This window comes from Ambystoma mexicanum, chromosome 2q, assembly GCF_040938575.1.
Source record: "Ambystoma mexicanum isolate Mex_15411 chromosome 2q, UKY_AmexF1_1, whole genome shotgun sequence".
In the NCBI taxonomy this organism is placed as follows: Eukaryota; Metazoa; Chordata; class Amphibia; order Caudata; family Ambystomatidae; genus Ambystoma; species Ambystoma mexicanum.
The window spans coordinates 1,270,347,100-1,270,367,386 of NC_090924.1; the positions used below are offsets into that span (position 1 = coordinate 1,270,347,100).

The 20,287-nt window shown below is 47.1% G+C and overlaps 1 protein-coding gene across 7 annotated transcripts in view; it reads right to left on the minus strand.

Moving 5' to 3' along the window:
* The window catches only part of LOC138570086 (diacylglycerol kinase delta-like), a 1,083,011-nt gene that overhangs the window by 175,964 nt on the left and 886,760 nt on the right, over positions 1 to 20,287 (minus strand). For all 7 annotated transcript variants that reach the window (XM_069648673.1, XM_069648675.1, XM_069648678.1 and 4 more), the window contains 3 exons: positions 12,917 to 13,023; positions 12,699 to 12,824; positions 2,234 to 2,336 (listed from right to left, as the gene is read on the minus strand). In XM_069648673.1, the coding sequence (XP_069504774.1) occupies positions 2,234 to 2,336; positions 12,699 to 12,824; positions 12,917 to 13,023 (336 nt within the window). The remainder of the gene's footprint in view (positions 1 to 2,233; positions 2,337 to 12,698; positions 12,825 to 12,916; positions 13,024 to 20,287) is intronic.

The window sequence follows — 20,287 nt, forward strand, 5'->3', positions numbered from 1 at the left end:
CTCGCTGCTGTTCCCCATAGAGACAAACTATATGAAGAAGCAGAAAGGTCTGAACATTCCCTTGTTCCTCTACGCTTAGAAACAAGCCATGGGAAGAAATAGAGAAGTCTGAAAATTCCCCTATTCCTCTCCACAAAGAAACAAGCCATGGGAAGAAATAGAGAAGTCTGAAAATTCCCCTATTCCTCTCCACACAGAAACAAGCCATGGGAAGAAATAGAGAAGTCTCCAGATTCCCCCGTTCCACTCCACATACAAACAAGCCATGGGAAGAAATAGAGAAGTCTGAACATTCCCCTGTTCCTCGCTGCATAGAAACAAGCCATGGGAAGAAATAGAGAAGTCTCAACATTCCCCCGTTCCTCGCTGCATAGAAACAAGCCATGGGAAGAAACAGAGAAATCTCAACATTCCCCCGTTCCTCTCCACATAGAAACAAGCCATGGGAAGAAATAGAGCAGTCTGAACATTCCCCTGTTCCTCTCCACATAGAAACAAGCCATGGGAAGAAACAGAGAAGTCTGAAAATTCCCCTGTTCCTCTCTGCATAGAAACAAGCCATGGGAAGAAATAGAGAAATCTGCAAATTCCCTGGTTCCTCTCCACATAGAAACAAGCCGTGGGGAAAAAATAGAGAAATCTGCAAATTCCCTTGTTCCTCTCCACATAGAGACAAGCCATGGGAAGAAATGGAGAAGTCTGAAATTTCCCCTGTTGCACTCCACATAGAAACAAGCCATGGGAAGAAATAGAGAAGTCTGAACATTCCCCTGTTCCTCTCTACATAGAAACAAGCCATGGGAAGAAATAGAGAAGTCTGAAAATTCCACTGTTCCTCTCTGCATAGAAACAAGCCATGGGAAGAAATAGAGAAATCTGCAAATCCCCTGGTTCCTCTCCACATAGAAACAAGCCATGGGAAGAAATAGAGAAGTCTGAACATTCCCCTGTTCCTCTCCACATAGAACCAAACTATGTGAAGAAATAGAGCAGCCTGAACTTTCCCCTGTTCTTCTCCACATAGAAACAAGCCATGGGAAGAAATAGAGAAGCCGTAACCTTCCCCTGGTGCTCTCCACATAGAGACAAGACATGGGAAGAAATAGAGCAGCCTGGAAATGCCCCTGTTCCTCTCCACATAGAAACGATCCATGGGAAGAAATAGAGAAGTCTGAAAATGCCCCTGTTCCTCTCTGCATAGAAACATGTCATGGGAAGAAATAGAGAAGTCTGAAAATGCCCCTGTTCCTCTCTGCATAGAAATAAGTCATGGGAAGTAATAGAGAAGTCTGAACATTGCCCTCCACGTAGAACCAAACGATACGATGATGCAGAGAAGCCAGAAACTTCCCCTGGTCCTCTTGGCTTACGGCCTGTCTCGACTTTTGCCTTCTGTGATGCCCAGATTCTCTTAACCTACCCTTCCATTTTTCCCAAGTGAGATAACCAGAGGACTGGCACAAAGCTAGTCAGTCACATTTCGGCCACGTCACATGACACTGGATGTTGTAGTTTCTCTGTGTCAAAATCAGCCATTCCTTTTGTTGCCAGTAACTAGGTGGCCGAATTGTGGAAGCTGGGTGCTCAGTCACACTTGCCTGTATACTTTGTATGAACTATTCATCATAGCATGCACAGGATTTCCTCTGGACACACGTACATGTGATCTTAGGAGAGGTAAAAGTGCCCCATGTGAAGTGTGAACAGCTCTGATACCTGTAAGCAGTGCATAACAACGGGATACGCAGAACTACAAGGACCAGAATGCAAATTACAAATTGCTCACCTCACAGCTGACATGAGTGCAACCTACCAGGACCTCAGCCCTCGTATCACGCACTTAGGGTGCTACCCATTAGAAGAGTTTCCCAACTTTGACTCTCCCTGTGTTTTGGACTACGACTTTCTTGATCCCTCACCATTCATTATGATGGCTAGGGCTGATGGGTGTTGTAGTCCAAGACCTCTGGAGAGCCAACGATTGCAGACCCCTGTAGCTAAACGCTGACTGAGGACTAAGTAGCGATAGAATACACATCACTTGGGGAGCGCTTCTCTTTGAGATGTATCCAATCCCATCCGACTACTATTATGTGAAATACCAGCAGCTCGAGCAACTGGTTACACGTTTTCCAACCAGGACAAACACAAGTAACAACCTCTGGAACTGGAAACCAAGTGCCCTTGCTCCGGCAGGGTACTCTCAGTGTCAAGAACCCGTATGAGTACTCACCATCTGAGTCGATGCTGTTCAAGGCTGTGGGAGGGATGATGGACACCTTGCACTGCCCTAGAGGGCACTTCTTCCCCAGGTGTTCTTTGCAGGCGCTGTGCACCTATGTCATGAGAAGTAATAAAGCCGTGAGTTTTCGATCTTCCGCTGAATATACATCAATTTTTTACCAATCAGGAAGGAGTCAACAGAAAACACAATCAATGAGTTACCTCTGGCTGCATAATCCCTCTACTCAAAAGACATTAGGACAAAAGGACTAAAGTTGAACCCCTGGCGGCAAATATGGTGATCAGAACAATCCCTGGATAAACCATGAATAATAAAGTTTAGGCAAAAAAATACTCAACAATGCCAAGTACCTCTACAGATGGTCCACCCTAGATGAACACATTGAGGATGATTCCATATGGAATTACTGGGAGCAACTCTGATTCAACCTTGACTTACTCCTGGACACCTAGGCCGTCGCATCACCCCAGCGCCACCTGATTTGCTAGACGCCATCCGCCCCTCTCCTCCCACCACCCGGTACAGCTGTACCCCGCCTCTGTGTCCCTCTTTATCCCACCGCCTGCTGTATAGCTGTTCTGTTGTTACCTCTGAAAAGCACTCTGTTATGTATCTGCACTGTTGTACACCTCTGTAAAGCACTCCCTTATGCGTCTGTACTGTTGTATACCTCTGTAAAGAACTCCCTTATGCATCTGTACTGTTGCACACCTCTGTAAAGCACTCCGTTATGCATCTGTACTGTTGTACACCTCTGTAAAGCACTCCCTTATGCATCTGTACTGTTGCACACCTCTGTAAAGCACTCCCTTATGCATCTGTACTGTTGCGCACCCCGTTATGCATCTGCACTGTTGTACACCTCTGTAAAGCACTCCCTTATGCTTCTGCACTGTTGCACACCTCTGTAAAGCACTCCCTTATGCGTCTGCACTGTTGCACACCTCTGTAAAGCACTCCCTTATGCGTCTGCACTGTTGCACACCTCTGTAAAGCACTTCCTTATGCATCTGCACTGTTGCACACCTCTGTAAAGCACTCCCTTATGCATCTGTACTGTTGCACACCTCTGTAAAGCACTCCCTTATGCATCTGTACTGTTGCACACCTCTGTAAAGCACTCCCTTATGCATCTGCACTGTTGCACACCTCTGTAAAGCACCCCGTTATGCGTCTGCACTGTTGCACACCTCTGTAAAGCACTCCCTTATGCGTCTGCACTGTTGTACACCTCTGTAAAGCACTCCCTTATGCGTCTGCACTGTTGCACACCTCTGTAAAGCACTCCCTTATGCGTCTGCACTGTTGCACACCTCTGTAAAGCACTCCCTTATGCATCTGCACTGTTGCACACCTCTGTAGAGTGCTGCGTTGTGCATCTGTATTGGTGTATGCCTCTGTAGAGTGCTCTGTTGCTTTACGAAACTAGTTCTGCGCTCAATAAATATAATAATAATAAGAAGAGGACAATTCAATTTACATTGAAGTGACTATGAATGACAATGACACAGAGTCACCCTCTAGTCACCCTCTATGAGTAAGTCAAGGGTAAGTGAAAGGTACTCGTTTAACTTCCTTGTGAACTGTCCTCTCCTGGACTAAGTCCGAGTGACTCATAATAACATATTTACTTTGGGTGTAGAGGGCAAATTCTAGTTTAGTGGCACATTTCATAGCGTGAACCTGCGGGTTCCCTGAATTGTACCGGTGTATACATTCTCATGCCTGTAGATATCCTATGAGTCTCCTTTTATCCGCAGAGAAATATGTTCCTATCCAAATGTGGCTTTCCTAGTAATTCACCGTCTTCCAACTCTTTCAGGCCAGATTCACAGATGCGTTTTATAATGGCGCAATCCCATTCTGGGTGCTTTATTTTTATTTATTTGCACTTTTAAAGCGCTCACACAGCCCGAGGGCATCGAGGCAATGTTACAGGAATATGTCTTTTAGTTGCATATTTATAACACGCTTAATACCCAGAGGTTTTTAAGTGGGACCCAGGCGATCGAACCAGTGTTGCTTCGTGTAGTCTTTTTTCAAATACGAACACGTTGCCGCTGGGCTATCCTCCCTGCTTTTTTCCATTCCTGTGGTATACCTTTTTCATGTGCGTGCGGTGCACCAAACGTGGCCTGAGCAATAGCACTGTCCATTATTTATGTTTACTTATTTATAGTGCCCACCCCACAGAGGTTCTAGGCGCCCGACAACGCACCTGATAACGCACATTTAGGCCTGCGTTCCACGGTAATACACACCTCTGCTCTTGAAATAACAGCATGGCATTGTGCCCTTGTTTGCCTTTTAGAATCTAAGCACTATGGTTCCTTCTTTTTGCGTGTAATGCAAAGCACCAATAATTGGAATGCAAACATGCCACGCGCCTCCATGCCAACAGTTGCAGCAAAATGATTCATTATCTACAGGAAGCTTGTAAAGAGACAGTTGGGAAATTGCTTTATTAGTGAACCCTGCTGCTCATCTGGCATGTCTGCACACTGCAGTGCACGGTGCACTGGTCTTATATAGCGCGCCTTACGCCAGGTAGGCGGCCTCTTGGGACATGGGCAGACCTTACCAATGTTCCGTTCAGCGCACAGTAACCGGAAGTCGCTTCTCGAATCACTTCCGTTTGGTCCGACCAATGTGATCATATGGAAACGAACACCTTCATCGATTGCACATACCTTCATTTTGCACAAAAACTTTTTTGTATCTACAACTTGACCTTAATTAAGTTCCTTTCAGAAAAAAATGACTGCCCCCTTTTTTTTGTTGCTATGAAATCTATGCACGAGTCATGTTTGGTAAGCCTCGACCCCCCTCCTCCACATCTCTGACAGCCTTCACGCCATCCATGCCTTGATGAAACTAACTACTCCCTCAACCTTGCAACTCCTACCCTTTCCCTCGCTGCCCAAATTAGGATCTGTCTCGCCCACTGTGAAATCAATGCTCAAAGCGGGCGTGCAGCTACATGACAAACTCTACCCCCATTGGCAAAATTACCCAAGTTGCCCAAACCTGCAACTATCAGCTCCCCCTGTGCCGAAACTTCTCTCGCTTCCTCAATGCCAACCGCCAAGCTGTCCTGATTAGGCGACATTCTTTCCCGGCGCGAGTACTCCTAGAAACACAATGTGTACAGGCGCGTTATAAATTACTTATATCATATCATAACTTCCTCTGCATCATACCCCTCGACCATGGCCAAACTCCCAGTCTTTCAGAGCTGTCCTCTCAGTAGGTCTTCCACGCAAAGAGCATGGCCACACTACGCAGACTCTGAAGGATTTAAACTGGCTCCCGGCTCACCTTCGCTCATCATCAAGACCCTTTGCTGCACCGTAGAGCAATACACTACTTTGGCCCTTTCTACCATAAATCACACATGTAGAAACACCCACACCTGAGAACCCATTCTTCCTCCAGCTAGTTGAACGCCAGCGGTCACTGAAACACAGCGCAAAGACCAATACTCTGTAAGGGTCATGCACAGAACGCCAGAGGTCATTGAAACACAGCGCGAGGACCAATACTCTGTAAGGGTCATGCACAGAACACCAGAGGTCATTGAAACACTGCGCAAGGACCAATACTCTGTAAGGGTCATGCACAGAACGCCGGAGGTCATTGAAACACTGTAAGGGTCATGCACAGAACACCAGAGGTCATTGAAACACTGCGCGAGGACCAATACACTGTAAGGGTCATGCACAGAACGCCAGAGGTCATTGAAACACTGAGCGAAGACCAATGCTCTGTAAGTGTCATGCATAGAACGCCAGAGGTCATTGAAACACTGAGCGAAGACCACTACTCTGTAAGGGTCATGCACAGAACGCCAGAGGTCATTTAACCACTGTGCGAAGACCAATACTCTGTAAGGGCCATGCACAAAACGCCAGAGGTCACTGAAACACTGTGCGAGGACCAACACTCTGTAAGGGTCATGCACAAAACGCCAGAGGTTATTGAAACACTGCGTGAAGACCAATACTCTGTAAGGGTCACACACAGAACGCCAGAGGTCATCGAAACACTGAGCGAAGACCAATAGTCTGTAAGGGTCATGCACAGAACGCCAGAGGTCATTGAAACACAGAGTGAAGACCAATACTCTGTAAGGGTCACACACAGAACGCCAGAGGTCATTGAAACACTGTGCGAAGACCAATGCTCTGTAAGGGTCATGCACAAAACGTCAGAGGTCATCGAAACACTGCACAAGGACCAATATTCTGTAAAGGTCATGCACAAAACGTCAGAGGTCATCGAAACACTGCGCAAGGACCAATATTCTGTAAAGGTCATGCACAGAACACCAGCGGTCATCGAAAACACTGCGCAAAGACCAATAGTCTGTAAGGGTCATGCACAGAAAGCCAGAGGTTATTGAAACACTGTGCAAGGACCAACCTCTGTAAGGGTCATGCACAGAACGCCAGAGGTCATTGAAATATTTTGCGAGCACCAATACTCTGTTAAAGGACATACACAGAACGCCAGCGGTCATTGATAAACTGTGCGAGCGCCTATACTCTGTATGGGTCATGCACAGAACGCCAGAGGTCATTAATACACTGTGCGAGGACCAACACTATGTAACAGTCATGCACTGAATGCCAGAGGTCTTCGAAACACTGTGCGAGCGCCTATGCTCTGTATGGGTCATGCACAGAACGCCAGAGGTCATCGAAACACTGCGTGAGGACCAACACTGTAAGAGTCATGCACAGAACGCCAGAGGTCATTGATACACTGTGCGAGCATCTATACTCTGTAAGAGTCATGCACAGAACGCCAGAGGTCATAGAAACACTGCGCGAGGACCAACACTGTAAGAGTCATGCACAGAAGGTCAGAGGTCATTGATACACTGTGCGAGCACCTATACTCTGTAAGAGTCATGCACAGAACGCCAGAGGTCATCGAAACACTGCGCGAGGACCAACACTGTAAGGGTCATGCACAGAACGCCAGAGGACATTGATACACTGTGCGAGCGCCAATGCTCTGCATGGGTCATGCACAGAAGAAACACGCTTATCTTCCATTTAGGTCAGGGGCCTGCAATCTTTGACTGCCCTAATCTTTTGGACTACATTTCCCATCAGCCCCAGACAGCCTATTCAATGGTAGGGGATGATGGGATTTGTAGTCGAAAACATCTGGAAAGCCACATGTTGCAGACCTCTGATTTAGGGGATGACCCTGTTCTGCCCAATTTCTGAATATTGTTGTCTTTCCTCCTCATCAGAACGTTCATTCTTTCCTCCCTTTCCCTGTTCTACCTTCCTTCCCTTTTCTCATTTCCATACCTTAGGCACCGCCCTCGGCTGCCTTGTCCAGTGTGACATGAAGAAACGACAAGCCTTGTAGGAGCACGTTATGTACGACAAATAAATACAAATGTGTGGCCTACTGAGACTTTTTGCCTGCCCTATCATTCTAGCTCCACCACACAGGTCCACACCTCCTGATTGCTCACGGAAATCTCCCTCTCCAAGCTGATCTGTGGCTGGCAAAAATCAAAGCGCCCAGCTATGGCACCAAGCGCTTTCACACATTCACAGGAATGCACTGCGTTTCCATGGCGTGTCGCTGACTCACACTGCGGCAATAAAACGCTGCATTTCAGAGTACGCAACTGATTTTTTGCACGCGCTCCCTTGGCGCTTTCAAGTCGAAGACGCCTTTCCCAGGGAGATCTTTCCTTGTGTAAATCAACAGAAGGTGGAAGGAATCCTAGCACAGCCTACGACGCTATGTTATGCCATTGTAGCAATCATCCCCGCTTAGGGGGGTGTACAGGGCCATTAACGGCCGGTCAGCACGAGCTAGGGAGCATCTGAGGTGTGTTAAGGGTGCAGAATGACTTGGAGGGATGGAGAGGCAACAGGTAGGGTCTCCCTGTTGCAAACCCACAATCAAGTGGCACCCGGAAAAAGGGCCTTGGGTGGCTGGAAAATGTGGGTGGTACACTGTGTGTTCTCAGCTGTGTTTCCATCCACCTGATTGGCTGAGCTCCCTTCCCTGGATGCGAATAGTCAAGCACACATATAGTGTGCCCTATAGTGTTCCCCTACAGAACACTGGCTAGTACTTGGGATCCTCTTACCACAGGTGTTTGCATTATGCACCTTCCTGCCTGTATAAGGGGGCTTTACCAATTTACTTTTACTCGGTGCACGAGTCTTGGTTTTAACTTTGCTCTCTGGGACTTGCAGTTCTGGATTTCCCCATTATAAACCCAGGACTACAAATCCAAGATTGAAAAGTGAAAACCTGGGCTGGACTAGCGTCCCCCGTCTGGAATGAATAATGTTGGCATGTAAGGGAGACCCACGTGTTCTCCCTATTTTCTAGACCTATTCCCAAGTCATCCAACCTGCAGCCGGCCTGCCTCTTGCATTGAATCAGCTGCCCCCCCCCCCATGTTCTACTTTCGGCCTCCCTTGTAGTGGCCTGTCCGTGCTCTCACTCCACTGAGGCCTTGCGAGGCAAACTGTGTGCTGTGCTGTTCAGGTGCTAAATGTTTGGGGATGCAATATTTTTGTGTGGCAAGGTCACCCAGTGCCACTTTTTATATCCACCTATTTTTCTTAAGCCATGCAAATAGCAGCATAACATAACATAACATAACATGCTCAAATATTGAGAAAATAGGCCTTGCGCAGATAACATTGAGCAGCGGGATCGCTAGTGTTGACAGCATCAGGGCAGCTTTTGATCATTTGTTGTTACATTATTAAACAACCTGGTTTTCTGTACACTACTACTCCGATAATCCCTGCGATACAGCGCAAGATACGTGCCCTCACAGTATACACACCATAGTGAACTTTATAACCATTTGAGGTATTTAGCCTCTGTAGAGGTCCCCTCAGATACAAAGGCAACCATTAAAGTCCTGGCACTCAAAGGGTAAATGCAATGTCAGTGAAACCATAACATCTTGGTTCCATGTCATTTCTCATTAACACACAACGAGTTGGGTGGATTTAGGTATTTGGGGGTACCATTTTAGATGTACTCCTTCAATTTACCACCACTGCATACAAGACCATGTAGGAACCAACATGACCATATGTTTTGCCATGTTTCTCTGTTCAGTTCTATGGCATGTACTCACATTCTTTCATCTTACTTATCTATCACGGTCCTCTGTGTTCGTTTGTTCCCGTCTTCCCCCACCCCCTTATCTCTATCTGATTACTACATTTCATCCTGTCTAAAAATCCCTTCTCCTCAATTCTCTTTCACTCTGGCTCTTCTCACCGTGGACCTCTCCCTTGCCCACTGCACTTCTCTTCCATCTGACTCGTTTTTGACATTCTCCCTCTTCTTGCACACCCTACCCATGAATCAAGACCACACAAGGCCACTGGCATGTGACTTTCCACACTCACTTTCCGCTTTTTACCACCACACCTGCCGCATCAACCCCTGATTTATTAGGGGCCACATATCTCTCTGGCCCACCCTATGTTGGTCACTAACATTTAATGATGCCTTATTTTCTCCAGCATTCCTCCCACCCTTCCACTGGGCCCCTCTAGCCCTTTTCTGACATCAACTCTGTATTTTCATGGATCTTTTCCTCTGCCATGCTCTCCCATCATCTTCCCTTTATTTCCATGTATTTCCTTTCATTTTACTTAAGACATTCATAAAGCACGAACCTTAGCAAAAGTATGATTCATGGTGCGCTGTACAATAAAAAGCTACAGTGCACACACACACAATCAAAAGGTAAATATCAACATACAATGCGTAAAAACCCTAATGCCTAAAAACCTAATGTAATTACCTAAGGGGAGAAATCACAATATTCTTCCAAAAATTGTTTACAGCAGCAATACCTTATTTAGGAAAGAGATTCGTTTTTTAAAATTTGTTTTCTAAAAATGATCAAGGATGAGAGGTTCATAAATGAAGGGGAAGATTATTCCAGAAGATCGGGCTGCAACGCTGACAACTTCTTCCGCGTTTGACATTTTCTCACCTTTGCTATCTCCAGAATGAGTTTACTAAGGTTACAGAAATTTCCATTTTTTCATTAAAAGTTGAAGGTTAGAACCAAAATAACAAGCAAACTACCTTATACAGAATTTGTGCTTCCAACAGAAGCCAATGATGAAAATTCAGAAATGGAGACCCCAGATTCAAATTTCCTGGCTCCAACAATTAGTGTGGCTCTGGAGTGAAACTCTACTTTGAGTGGTCTCAAGATAGAATTCAGTGCTCCAATCAACATGCCGTTTCCACCATCAATATGAGACAAAATACAAAGATTGCACTAATGAAAGAAAGAAGTAGATGGAATAAAATGTTTGATCGTAATGAAAATAGCTATTTGATAGTGAACTAATTCAACTATCTTTAAACGTGGAGGTTTCATCGTTAATTTAGAGTCCAGAATAAAGCCAAGAGACTAGACTATAGGATTTCATTTTGAAATACAGTTGCCTATTGAAAGAGAAGACAGCCACGACTGGATGTGAACAGTGAATTTCTCTAGGTCAAATAAAGGAAATTCTGTCTTGGCATCATTACATCTGGCCTCTTATAACAGACCAGCAACCCTCCAAATGATAAAGATCCTCTTAGATTGATACCAGGTGAGTCTCATGTACATACTGATGGATGGTGAAGCCAAACCTGGAGAACAAGTCTCCCAACCACTTCATACAATTATATAGGTCCCTGTGGAACACCACAACACACAGGACAACTGAATGTCACAATTTGAGCTACTTGATGTGTATTTGAAAGGAAACAACAGAACCAGTCAAAAACGACTCCCCTAAACCTGCCCCCACGAAGAGGATGCAAAATAACGTGTTGGCCCACATATCCCACTGCTGAGAGATCCCGCAGGATTAAAACACTGACACCATCCCCATCAGTAAAGCAAAGGACATCATCAACTACCTGGATTGTTGCAGTCTCACAACTGTGATTGGTCTAAAAACCAGACTGATATGGGTGAAGAGAATTTGCCTTTGAAACTAAATCGCTCCACTGGACAGAGACATTTGTTTCCAGAGTTTTTCTTGGGAAAGAAAACTAGGCACTTGTTTTAGCACATCAGTGCACAGATTGCCCTTCTCTAGGAGTGGTTTAACAATCCCAGTCTTCAGATAGTTGTAAAATTCCCTCTGCTAGGGAAGAGGTCTTGATCCAGGTAGGATTGTTTCCTCCTTCATACTTTTCCTTTGTCGCCCCTTTCTCTTCATGGCTTGTTTCCACTCTCACAGTCTTCCCTCATCCTTTCTTCATTTCCATGGAATGTTTTCCCAGCCACTGAGTATGTATAATGCATCATTATCTCTGAAGTACTTTTTTCTTAGCCCTTCTTTATTTTCATGGATTGTTCCCTCCTTAGTAATGTTCTCTTGCTCACTGTACATTTTACAGGGATACTTTCCTCTTAAGTCACTTTCTCTCATTTACTCTAAATTTGAATGGATCATTTCCACCATAGCATTTTTTCTCTTATCCACTCTCTATTTTGACTGAATAGTTCCCCACTAACCATTGTCTCTCATCCTCTCTGTCATTCATGCGTAATTTTCTCTTCAGTACTTTCCTCTTATCTGCTGTGCATTTTCATGGATCCTTTCCTCCCATGTAATTTTCTCTGGTCCATACTCTATTTTTATGGGCGATTTCCTCTCTAGTCATTTATTTTTCCATCAGTGCTCTATTTTCATGGATCACTTGCATTCAAGTCCACTCACAGTTTCCCTGCATCATTTCTCGCTCTATTCCGAGTTCGTCTGTAAAACCTCTATTCTCGCATCCACTCTGTTCTAATGTAATTATTTACACTCTACTTCCTTCCATTACTCCAACACGCAGCTCTTTTTTCCTAAACATTTTCACCACATTATAATCTCTTGATTATCTCATACAGTTGGGAATGGTTTCTACCTTAACATGAGGTTAAACACACTAAATGGTCTGCTGAGCCTAATTGATGAATGCCTCACCTCTGTCGGCCATCATGACAAAGATATTGAAAGCTATGCAGCAAAAAGCATTAATCCTTCTCTACCCTGGGCAGTTGGAGTTTTGAATGATATCTACACAATCCCAACCAAAATATACAATGTCCTAAAGAAACATACAGTGATATGTTAGAAATCAATCGTTTAAGAATGCCAAACCCAAATGTAATTATTAGCCTTGGAAGTGATGGTGTGACATTTGGGATGATTTGTGGGGTTTTATGATTGTATGCTTTATAATTCACTGTGTATTATATGTAAACCTTTTTGATGAATTCCTGTTTTAAATTGAAAAAAGTGGATTAAATTCAACTAAATTCATTAAATAAAAAAATAAAATAAGATATGTTAGAAACCTTTGACACTGCACATAAATCACCACCATCCTCAACAAAACGGAAGTCAAGAGAAAGCAAAATAAGAAGTTGGCTTACAATGGCCTTGCACCAGAGACACCGCCAGTCCTGCAGCCTTCTAACACTGCCGCACGTTTTGTCACACACAGCACACCGGGCACTGACGGGCAGGTTGCCCTCCAACCACTGGTGTGGCATTGTGACCTTTGGGGAGAGAGAAGAATATAAGATGGGAAGAGGACCCCAGAATCATCTTGGTCATTGGGAAAGGCCGGGTGTAGCCAAGCATTTCTTACCCCGTCCTCGTCTTCAATAATGTCATTTCCTACGGAGGCCAGTGTGGTCCACTTGCAGTTGTTTGTGGCCCTCACAGCACAGCGTTTGTGGGCTTTGAATTTGCAAACTGGAATTCAGGAAAGGAAAGCAGTTAAACATTGACCAAACCACAAGATGCCCCTTGATTGCTCTAATTTAGAACCAGGAAATATAAAATGTCGGTAAACCATAACATTGAGTGTACTTAATATAACATTACATAAAAGTTCTTTTTTGTGCAGCATAAAATTCAATGCATCAACATCTGGTCAAATCTATAATAATGAGGATAATGATGAAATTAAAGCCAAAGCAAAATTAAAAACATCTGGTAAGATTGTTCACAGATGTATTAAGTTTCTTCAACTTTATTTGGTCGATTTACATTTCTCCGATTTATTTTCTGATTTATTTACTGCAAAATGCTCTTGCAGACTCCCCACTGCCTCCTCACCCATCACTCCTCCTAGATGCCTAACCCAAACTCACTATCTATCTGTCCTGAGGTAAATACATGGTAAAAAAAATAGCGGCCAAAGTATTAGATCTAAGTTGGAAATCTGAGATACTCCTCCAGGCATCTCTGGCTTTGCTCCAGTGCCAGTCTGTGTGTATGCGTCCCACAGGGTTCAGGCAAGGGCCATCTGCAGATGGATTGGGAAGAGTAGGCGGGGCCCGGATGCAGCACAGCTGGTGAATAGGGATGTGATCGGAGATAAGGTAAGACCAGGGAGAGGAGGGTTTAAAAGACCTGGTGACTTGATTTCCTGGTCATTGAACTTGATGGCCATAAGGGCGCTGTCTTCAGAGTAGGGAGCAATTGCAGGAGCTGTTGAATAAGGGATGAAGAGATAAAGTGGACAGGCAGAGAGGAGGAGAGGGTTTGAGATGTTGGACGCACATCTAGTGAAGCTGAGCAAGACCCTCTGCCAAGGACTGGATCAGAACCTGAACCCTCTGATCAGGAGGGTCGCTGCCAGCACTGCAAAGCCCTTTGACCACTACCCGTGGCCCATCACGGTAAAGACCCTGTGAAAAACGCCTTCCTGTGACAAGTCCACACAGATCATGATGAAATCCAACCCATGACTACACACTCAAGCTGAGAGGATGGAGTAATTAGGCTCAGGCCTCGGTATGCAATAATCACAGCTGATGGATAAAATCTCTCAGCAAGAAGAAGAAGAGGAGGAGAGGGAGGGATAGAGACATATGACTAAGCCACAGAGAAAAGAAAGGGAATATGTGTGAGAGGTAGATATATATACATAGAGAGAGAGAGAGAGAGAGAGGGGGAGAGAAGAGGGAGACAGAGACAAAGCGCGACAGAGACAAATAGAGAGCCTGTGAGTCATAAGAACTGAAATTGAAGGGGTTAATTGAGTTATACATTTTTTCATTTGGTGTGAATGTGCTCATCATTTTCGCTGCAAATGCCCTTCATGGCATATGTTGATTAGGAAAAGAAAACAGCAATGTCAGTGCACCGAGGTGTGACTACAACAGCATGAAAAGAACCAGGAAATGTTTAATGCAATAGGTAATTTCCTCAGAAGATGACACATCAAGGAAATGCTGAACACGATATGCCAGCATGAGACTGTGTACATGTACACTACCAAGCCCTGAGCCAGAGCTGCAGTAAAGTCAGCAGCTGTGGGTCATTGCATGATATGCCGGCATGAGACTGCGTACACCTCCAAGCCCTAGGCCAGAGCTGCAGTAAGGTCTGCAGCTGTGGGTCATTGTATGATTGCCAGCATGAGACTGCGTACACCTCCAAGCCCTGAGCCAGAGCTGCAGTAAAGTCTGCAGCTGTGGGTCATTGCATGATATGCCCGCATGAGACTGTGTACACTTCCAAGCCCTGAGCTAGAGCTGCAATAAAGTCAGCAGCTGTGGGTCATTGCATGATATGCCGGCATGAGACTGCGTACACTTCCAAGCCCTAGGCCAGAGCTGCAGTAAGGTCTGCAGCTGTGGGTCATTGCATGATATGCCGGCATGAGACTGTGTACACTTCCAAGCCCTGAGCTAGAGCTGCAATAAAGTCAGCAGCTGTGGGTCATTGCATGATATGCCGGCATGAGACTGCGTACACTTCCAAGCCCTGAGCCAGAGCTGCAGTAAGGCCTGCAGCTGTGTGTCATTGCATGATATGCCGGCATGAGACTGCGTACACTTCCAAGCCCTAGGCCAGAGCTGCAGTAAGGTCTGCAGCTGTGGGTCATTGCATGATATGCCAGCATGAGACTGCGTACACCTCCAAGCCCTGAGCCAGAGCTGCAGTAAAGTCTGTAGCTGTGTGTCATTGCATGATATGCCGGCATGAGACTGCGTACACTTCCAAGCCCTGAGCCAGAGCTGCAGTAAGGCCTGCAGCTGTGTGTCATTGCATGATATGCCGGCATGAGACTGCGTACACTTCCAAGCCCTGAGCCACAGCTGCAATAAAGTCTGCAGCTGTGTGTCATTGCATGGTATGCCAGCATGAGACTGCGTACACCTCCAATCCCTGAGCCAGAGCTGCAATAAAGTCTGCAGCTGTGTGTCATTGCATGATATGCCGGCAAGAGACTGCGTACACCTCCAAGCCCTGAGCCAGAGCTGCAATAAAGTCTGCAGCTGTGTGACATTGCATGATATGCCGGCATGAGACTGCGTACACTTCCAAGCCCCAGGCCAGAGCTGCAGTAAGGTCTGCAGCTGTGGGTCATTGCATGATATGCCGGCATGAGACTGTGTACACTTCCAAGCCCTGAGCCAGAGCTGAAATAAAGTCTGCAGCTGTGGGTCATTGCATGATATGCCGGCATGAGACTGTGTACACTTCCAAGCCCTGAGCAGGAGCTGCAATAAAGTCCGCAGCTGTGGGTCATTGCATGATATGCCGGCATGAGACTGCGTACACTTCCAAGCCCTGAGCCAGAGCTGCAATAAAGTCTGCAGCTGTGTGACATTGCATGATATGCCGGCATGAGACTGCGTACACTTCCAAGCCCCAGGCCAGAGCTGCAGTAAGGTCTGCAGCTGTGGGTCATTGCATGATATGCCGGCATGAGACTGCGTACACTTCCAAGCCCCAGGCCAGAGCTGCAGTAAGGTCTGCAGCTGTGGGTCATTGCATGATATGCCGGCATGAGACTGTGTACACTTCCAAGCCCTGAGCCAGAGCTGAAATAAAGTCTGCAGCTGTGTGTCATTGCATGATATGCCGGCATGAGACTGTGTACACTTCCAAGCCCTGAGCAGGAGCTGCAATAAAGTCCGCAGCTGTGGGTCATTGCATGATATGCCGGCATGAGACTGCGTACACTTCCAAGCCCTGAGCCAGAGCTGCAATAAAGTCCGCAGCTGTGTGTCATTGCATGATATACCGGCATGAGACTGCGTACACTTCCAATCCCTGAGCCAGACCTGCAATAAAGTCTGCAGCTGTGTGTCATTGCATGATATGCCAGCATGAGACTGCGTACACTTCCAAGCCCTGAGCCAGAGCTGCAATAAAGTCTGCAGCTGTGTGTCATTGCATGATATGCCGGCATGAGACTGCGTACACTTCCAAGCCCCAGGCCAGAGCTGCAGTAAAGTCTGCAGCTGTGTGTCATTGCATGATATGCTGGCATGAGACTGCGTACACTTCCAAGCCCCAGGCCAGAGCTGCAGTAAGGTCTGCAGCTGTGGGTCATTGCATGATATGCCGGCATGAGACTGCGTACACTTCCAAGCCCTGAGCCAGAGCTGCAGTAAAGTCTGCAGCTGTGTGTCATTGCATGATATGCCGGCATGAGACTGCGTACACCTCCAAGCCCTGAGCCAGAGCTGCAATAAAGTCTGCAGCTGTATGTCATTGCATGATATGCCGGCATGAGACTGCGTACACTTCCAAGCCCTGAGCCACAGCTGCAATAAAGTCTGCAGCTGTGTGTCATTGCATGATATGCCAGCATGAGACTGCGTACACCTCCAATCCCTGAGCCAGAGCTGCAATAAAGTCTGCAGCTGTGTGTCATTGCATGATATGCCGGCATGAGACTGCGTACACCTCCAAGCCCTGAGCCAGAGCTGCAATAAAGTCTGCAGCTGTGTGACATTGCATGATATGCCGGCATGAGACTGCGTACACTTCCAAGCCCCAGGCCAGAGCTGCAGTAAGGTCTGCAGCTGTGGGTCATTGCATGATATGCCGGCATGAGACTGCGTACACTTCCAAGCCCTGAGCCAGAGCTGAAATAAAGTCTGCAGCTGTGTGTCATTGCATGATATGCCGGCATGAGACTGTGTACACTTCCAAGCCCTGAGCAGGAGCTGCAATAAAGTCCGCAGCTGTGGGTCATTGCATGATATGCCGGCATGAGACTGCGTACACTTCCAAGCCCTGAGCCAGAGCTGCAATAAAGTCCGCAGCTGTGTGTCATTGCATGATATACCGGCATGAGACTGCGTACACCTCCAGGACCTGAGAAAGAGCTGCAATAAAGTCTGCAGCTCTGTGTCATTGCATGATATCCCGGTATGAGACTGCGTACAACTCCAAGCCCTGAGCCAGAGCTGCAATAAAGTCTGCAGCTGTGTGTCATTGCATGATATGCCGGCATGAGACTGTGTACACTTCCAAGCCCTAGGCGAGAGCTGCAGTAAGGTCTGCAGCTGTGGGTCATTGCATGATATGCCAGCATGAGACTGCGTACACCTCCAAGCCCTGAGCCAGAGCTGCAGTAAGGCCTGCAACTGTGTGTCATTGCATGATATGCCAGCATGAGACTGCGTACACTTCCAAGCCCTGAGCCGGAGCTGCAATAAAGTCTGCAGCTGTGTGTCATTGCATGATATGCCAGCTTGAGACTGCGTACACCTCCAAGCCCTGAGCCAGAGCTGCAATAAAGTCTGCAGCTCTGTGTCATTGCATGATATGCCGGCATGAGACTGCGTACACTTCGAAGCCCTGAGCCAGAGCTGCAATAAAGTCTGCAGCTGTGTGTCATTGCATGATATGCCGGCATGAGACTGCGTACACTTCCAAGCCCTGAGCCAGAGCTGCAATAAAGTCTGCAGCTGTGTGTCATTGCATGATATGCCGGCCTGAGACTGCGTACCCTTCCAAGCCCCAGGCCAGAGCTGCAGTAAGGTCTGCAGCTGTGGGTCATTGCAAGATATGCCGGCATGAGACTGCGTACACTTCCAAGCCCCAGGCCAGAGTTGCAGTAAGGTCTGCAGCTGTGGGTCATTGCATGATATGCCAGCATGAGACTGCGTACACTTCCAAGCCCCGAGCCAGAGCTGCAATAAAGTCTCCATCTGTGTGTCATTGCATGATATGCCGGCATGAGACTGCGTACACCTCCAAGCCCCGAGCCAGAGCTGCAATAAAGTCTGCATCTGTGCGTCATTGCATGATATGCCGGCATGAGACTGCGTACACTTCCAAGCCCTGAGCCAGAGCTGCAATAAAGTCTGCAGCTGTGGGTCATTGCATGATATGCCGGCATGAGACTGTGTACACTTCCAAGCCCTGAGCCAGAGCTGCAGTAAGGTCTGCAGCTGTGGGTCATTGCATGATATGCCGGCATGAGACTGCATACACTTCCAAGCCCTGAGCCAGAGCTGCAATTAAGTCTGCAGCTGTGTGTCATTGCATGATATACCGGCATGAGACTGCGTACACTTCCAATCCCTGAGCCAGACCTGCAATAAATTCTGCAGCTGTGTGTCATTGCATGATATGCCAGCATGAGACTGCGTACACTTTCAAGCCCTGAGCCAGAGCTGCAATAAAGTCTGCAGCTGTGTGTCATTGCATGATATGCCGGCATGAGACTGCGTACACTTCCAAGCCCCAGGCCAGAGCTGCAGTAAAGTCTGCAGCTGTGTGTCATTGCATGATATGCCGGCATGAGACTGCGTACACTTCCAAGCCCCAGGCCAGAGCTGCAGTAAGGTCTGCAGCTGTGGGTCATTGCATGATATGCCGGCATGAGACTGCGTACACTTCCAAGCCCTGAGCCAGAGCTGCAGTAAAGTCTGCAGCTGTGTGTCATTGCATGATATGCCGGCATGAGACTGCGTACACCTCCAAGCCCTGAGCCAGAGCTGCAATAAAGTCTGCAGCTGTATGTCATTGCATGATATGCCGGCATGAGACTGCGTACACTTCCAAGCCCTGAGCCACAGCTGCAATAAAGTCTGCAGCTGTGTGTCATTGCATGATATGCCAGCATGAGACTGCGTACACCTCCAATCCCTGAGCCAGAGCTGCAATAAAGTCTGCAGCTGTGTGTCATTGCATGATATGCCGGCATGAGACTGCGTACACCTCCAAGCCCTGAGCCAGAGCTGCAATAAAGTCTGCAGCTGTGTGACATTGCATGATATGCCGGCATGAGACTGCGTACACTTCCAAGCCCCAGGCCAGAGCTGCAGTAAGGTCTGCAGCTGTGGGTCATTGCATGATATGCCGGCATGAGACTGTGTACACTTCCAAGCCCTGAGCCAGAGCTGAAATAAAGTCTGCAGCTGTGTGTCATTGCATGATATGCCGGCATGAGACTGTGTACACTTCCAAGCCCTGAGCAGGAGCTGCAATAAAGTCCGCAGCTGTGGGTCATTGCATGATATGCCGGCATTAGACTGCGTACACTTCCAAGCCCTGAGCCAGAGCTGCAATAAAGTCTGCAGCTGTGTGTCATTGCATGATATACCGGCATGAGACTGCGTACACCTCCAGGACCTGAGAAAGAGCTGCAATAAAGTCTGCAGCTCTGTGTCATTGCATGATATGCCGGTATGAGACTGCGTACACCTCCAAGCCCTGAGCCAGAGCTGCAATAAAGTCTGCAGCTGTGTGTCATTGCATGATATGCCGGCATGAGACTGTGTACACTTCCAAGCCCTAGGCGAGAGTTGCAGTAAGGTCTGCAGCTGTGGGTCATTGCATGATATGCCAGCATGAGACTGCGTACACTTCCAAGCCCCGAGCCAGAGCTGCAATAAAGTCTGCATCTGTGTGTCATTGCATGATATGCCGGCATGAGACTGCGTACACCTCCAAGCCCTGAGCCAGAGCTGCAATAAAGTCTGCATCTGTGCGTCATTGCATGATATGCCGGCATGAGACTGCGTACACTTCCAAGCCCTGAGCCAGAGCTGCAATAAAGTCTGCAGCTGTGGGTCATTGCATGATATGCCGGCATGAGACTGCGTACACTTCCAAGCCCTGAGCCAGAGCTGCAGTAAGGTCTGCAGCTGTGGGTCATTGCATGATATGCCGACATGAGACTGCGTACACTTCCAAGCCCTGAGCCAGAGCTGCAGTAAGGTCTGCAGCTGTGGGTCATTGCATGATATGCCGGCAT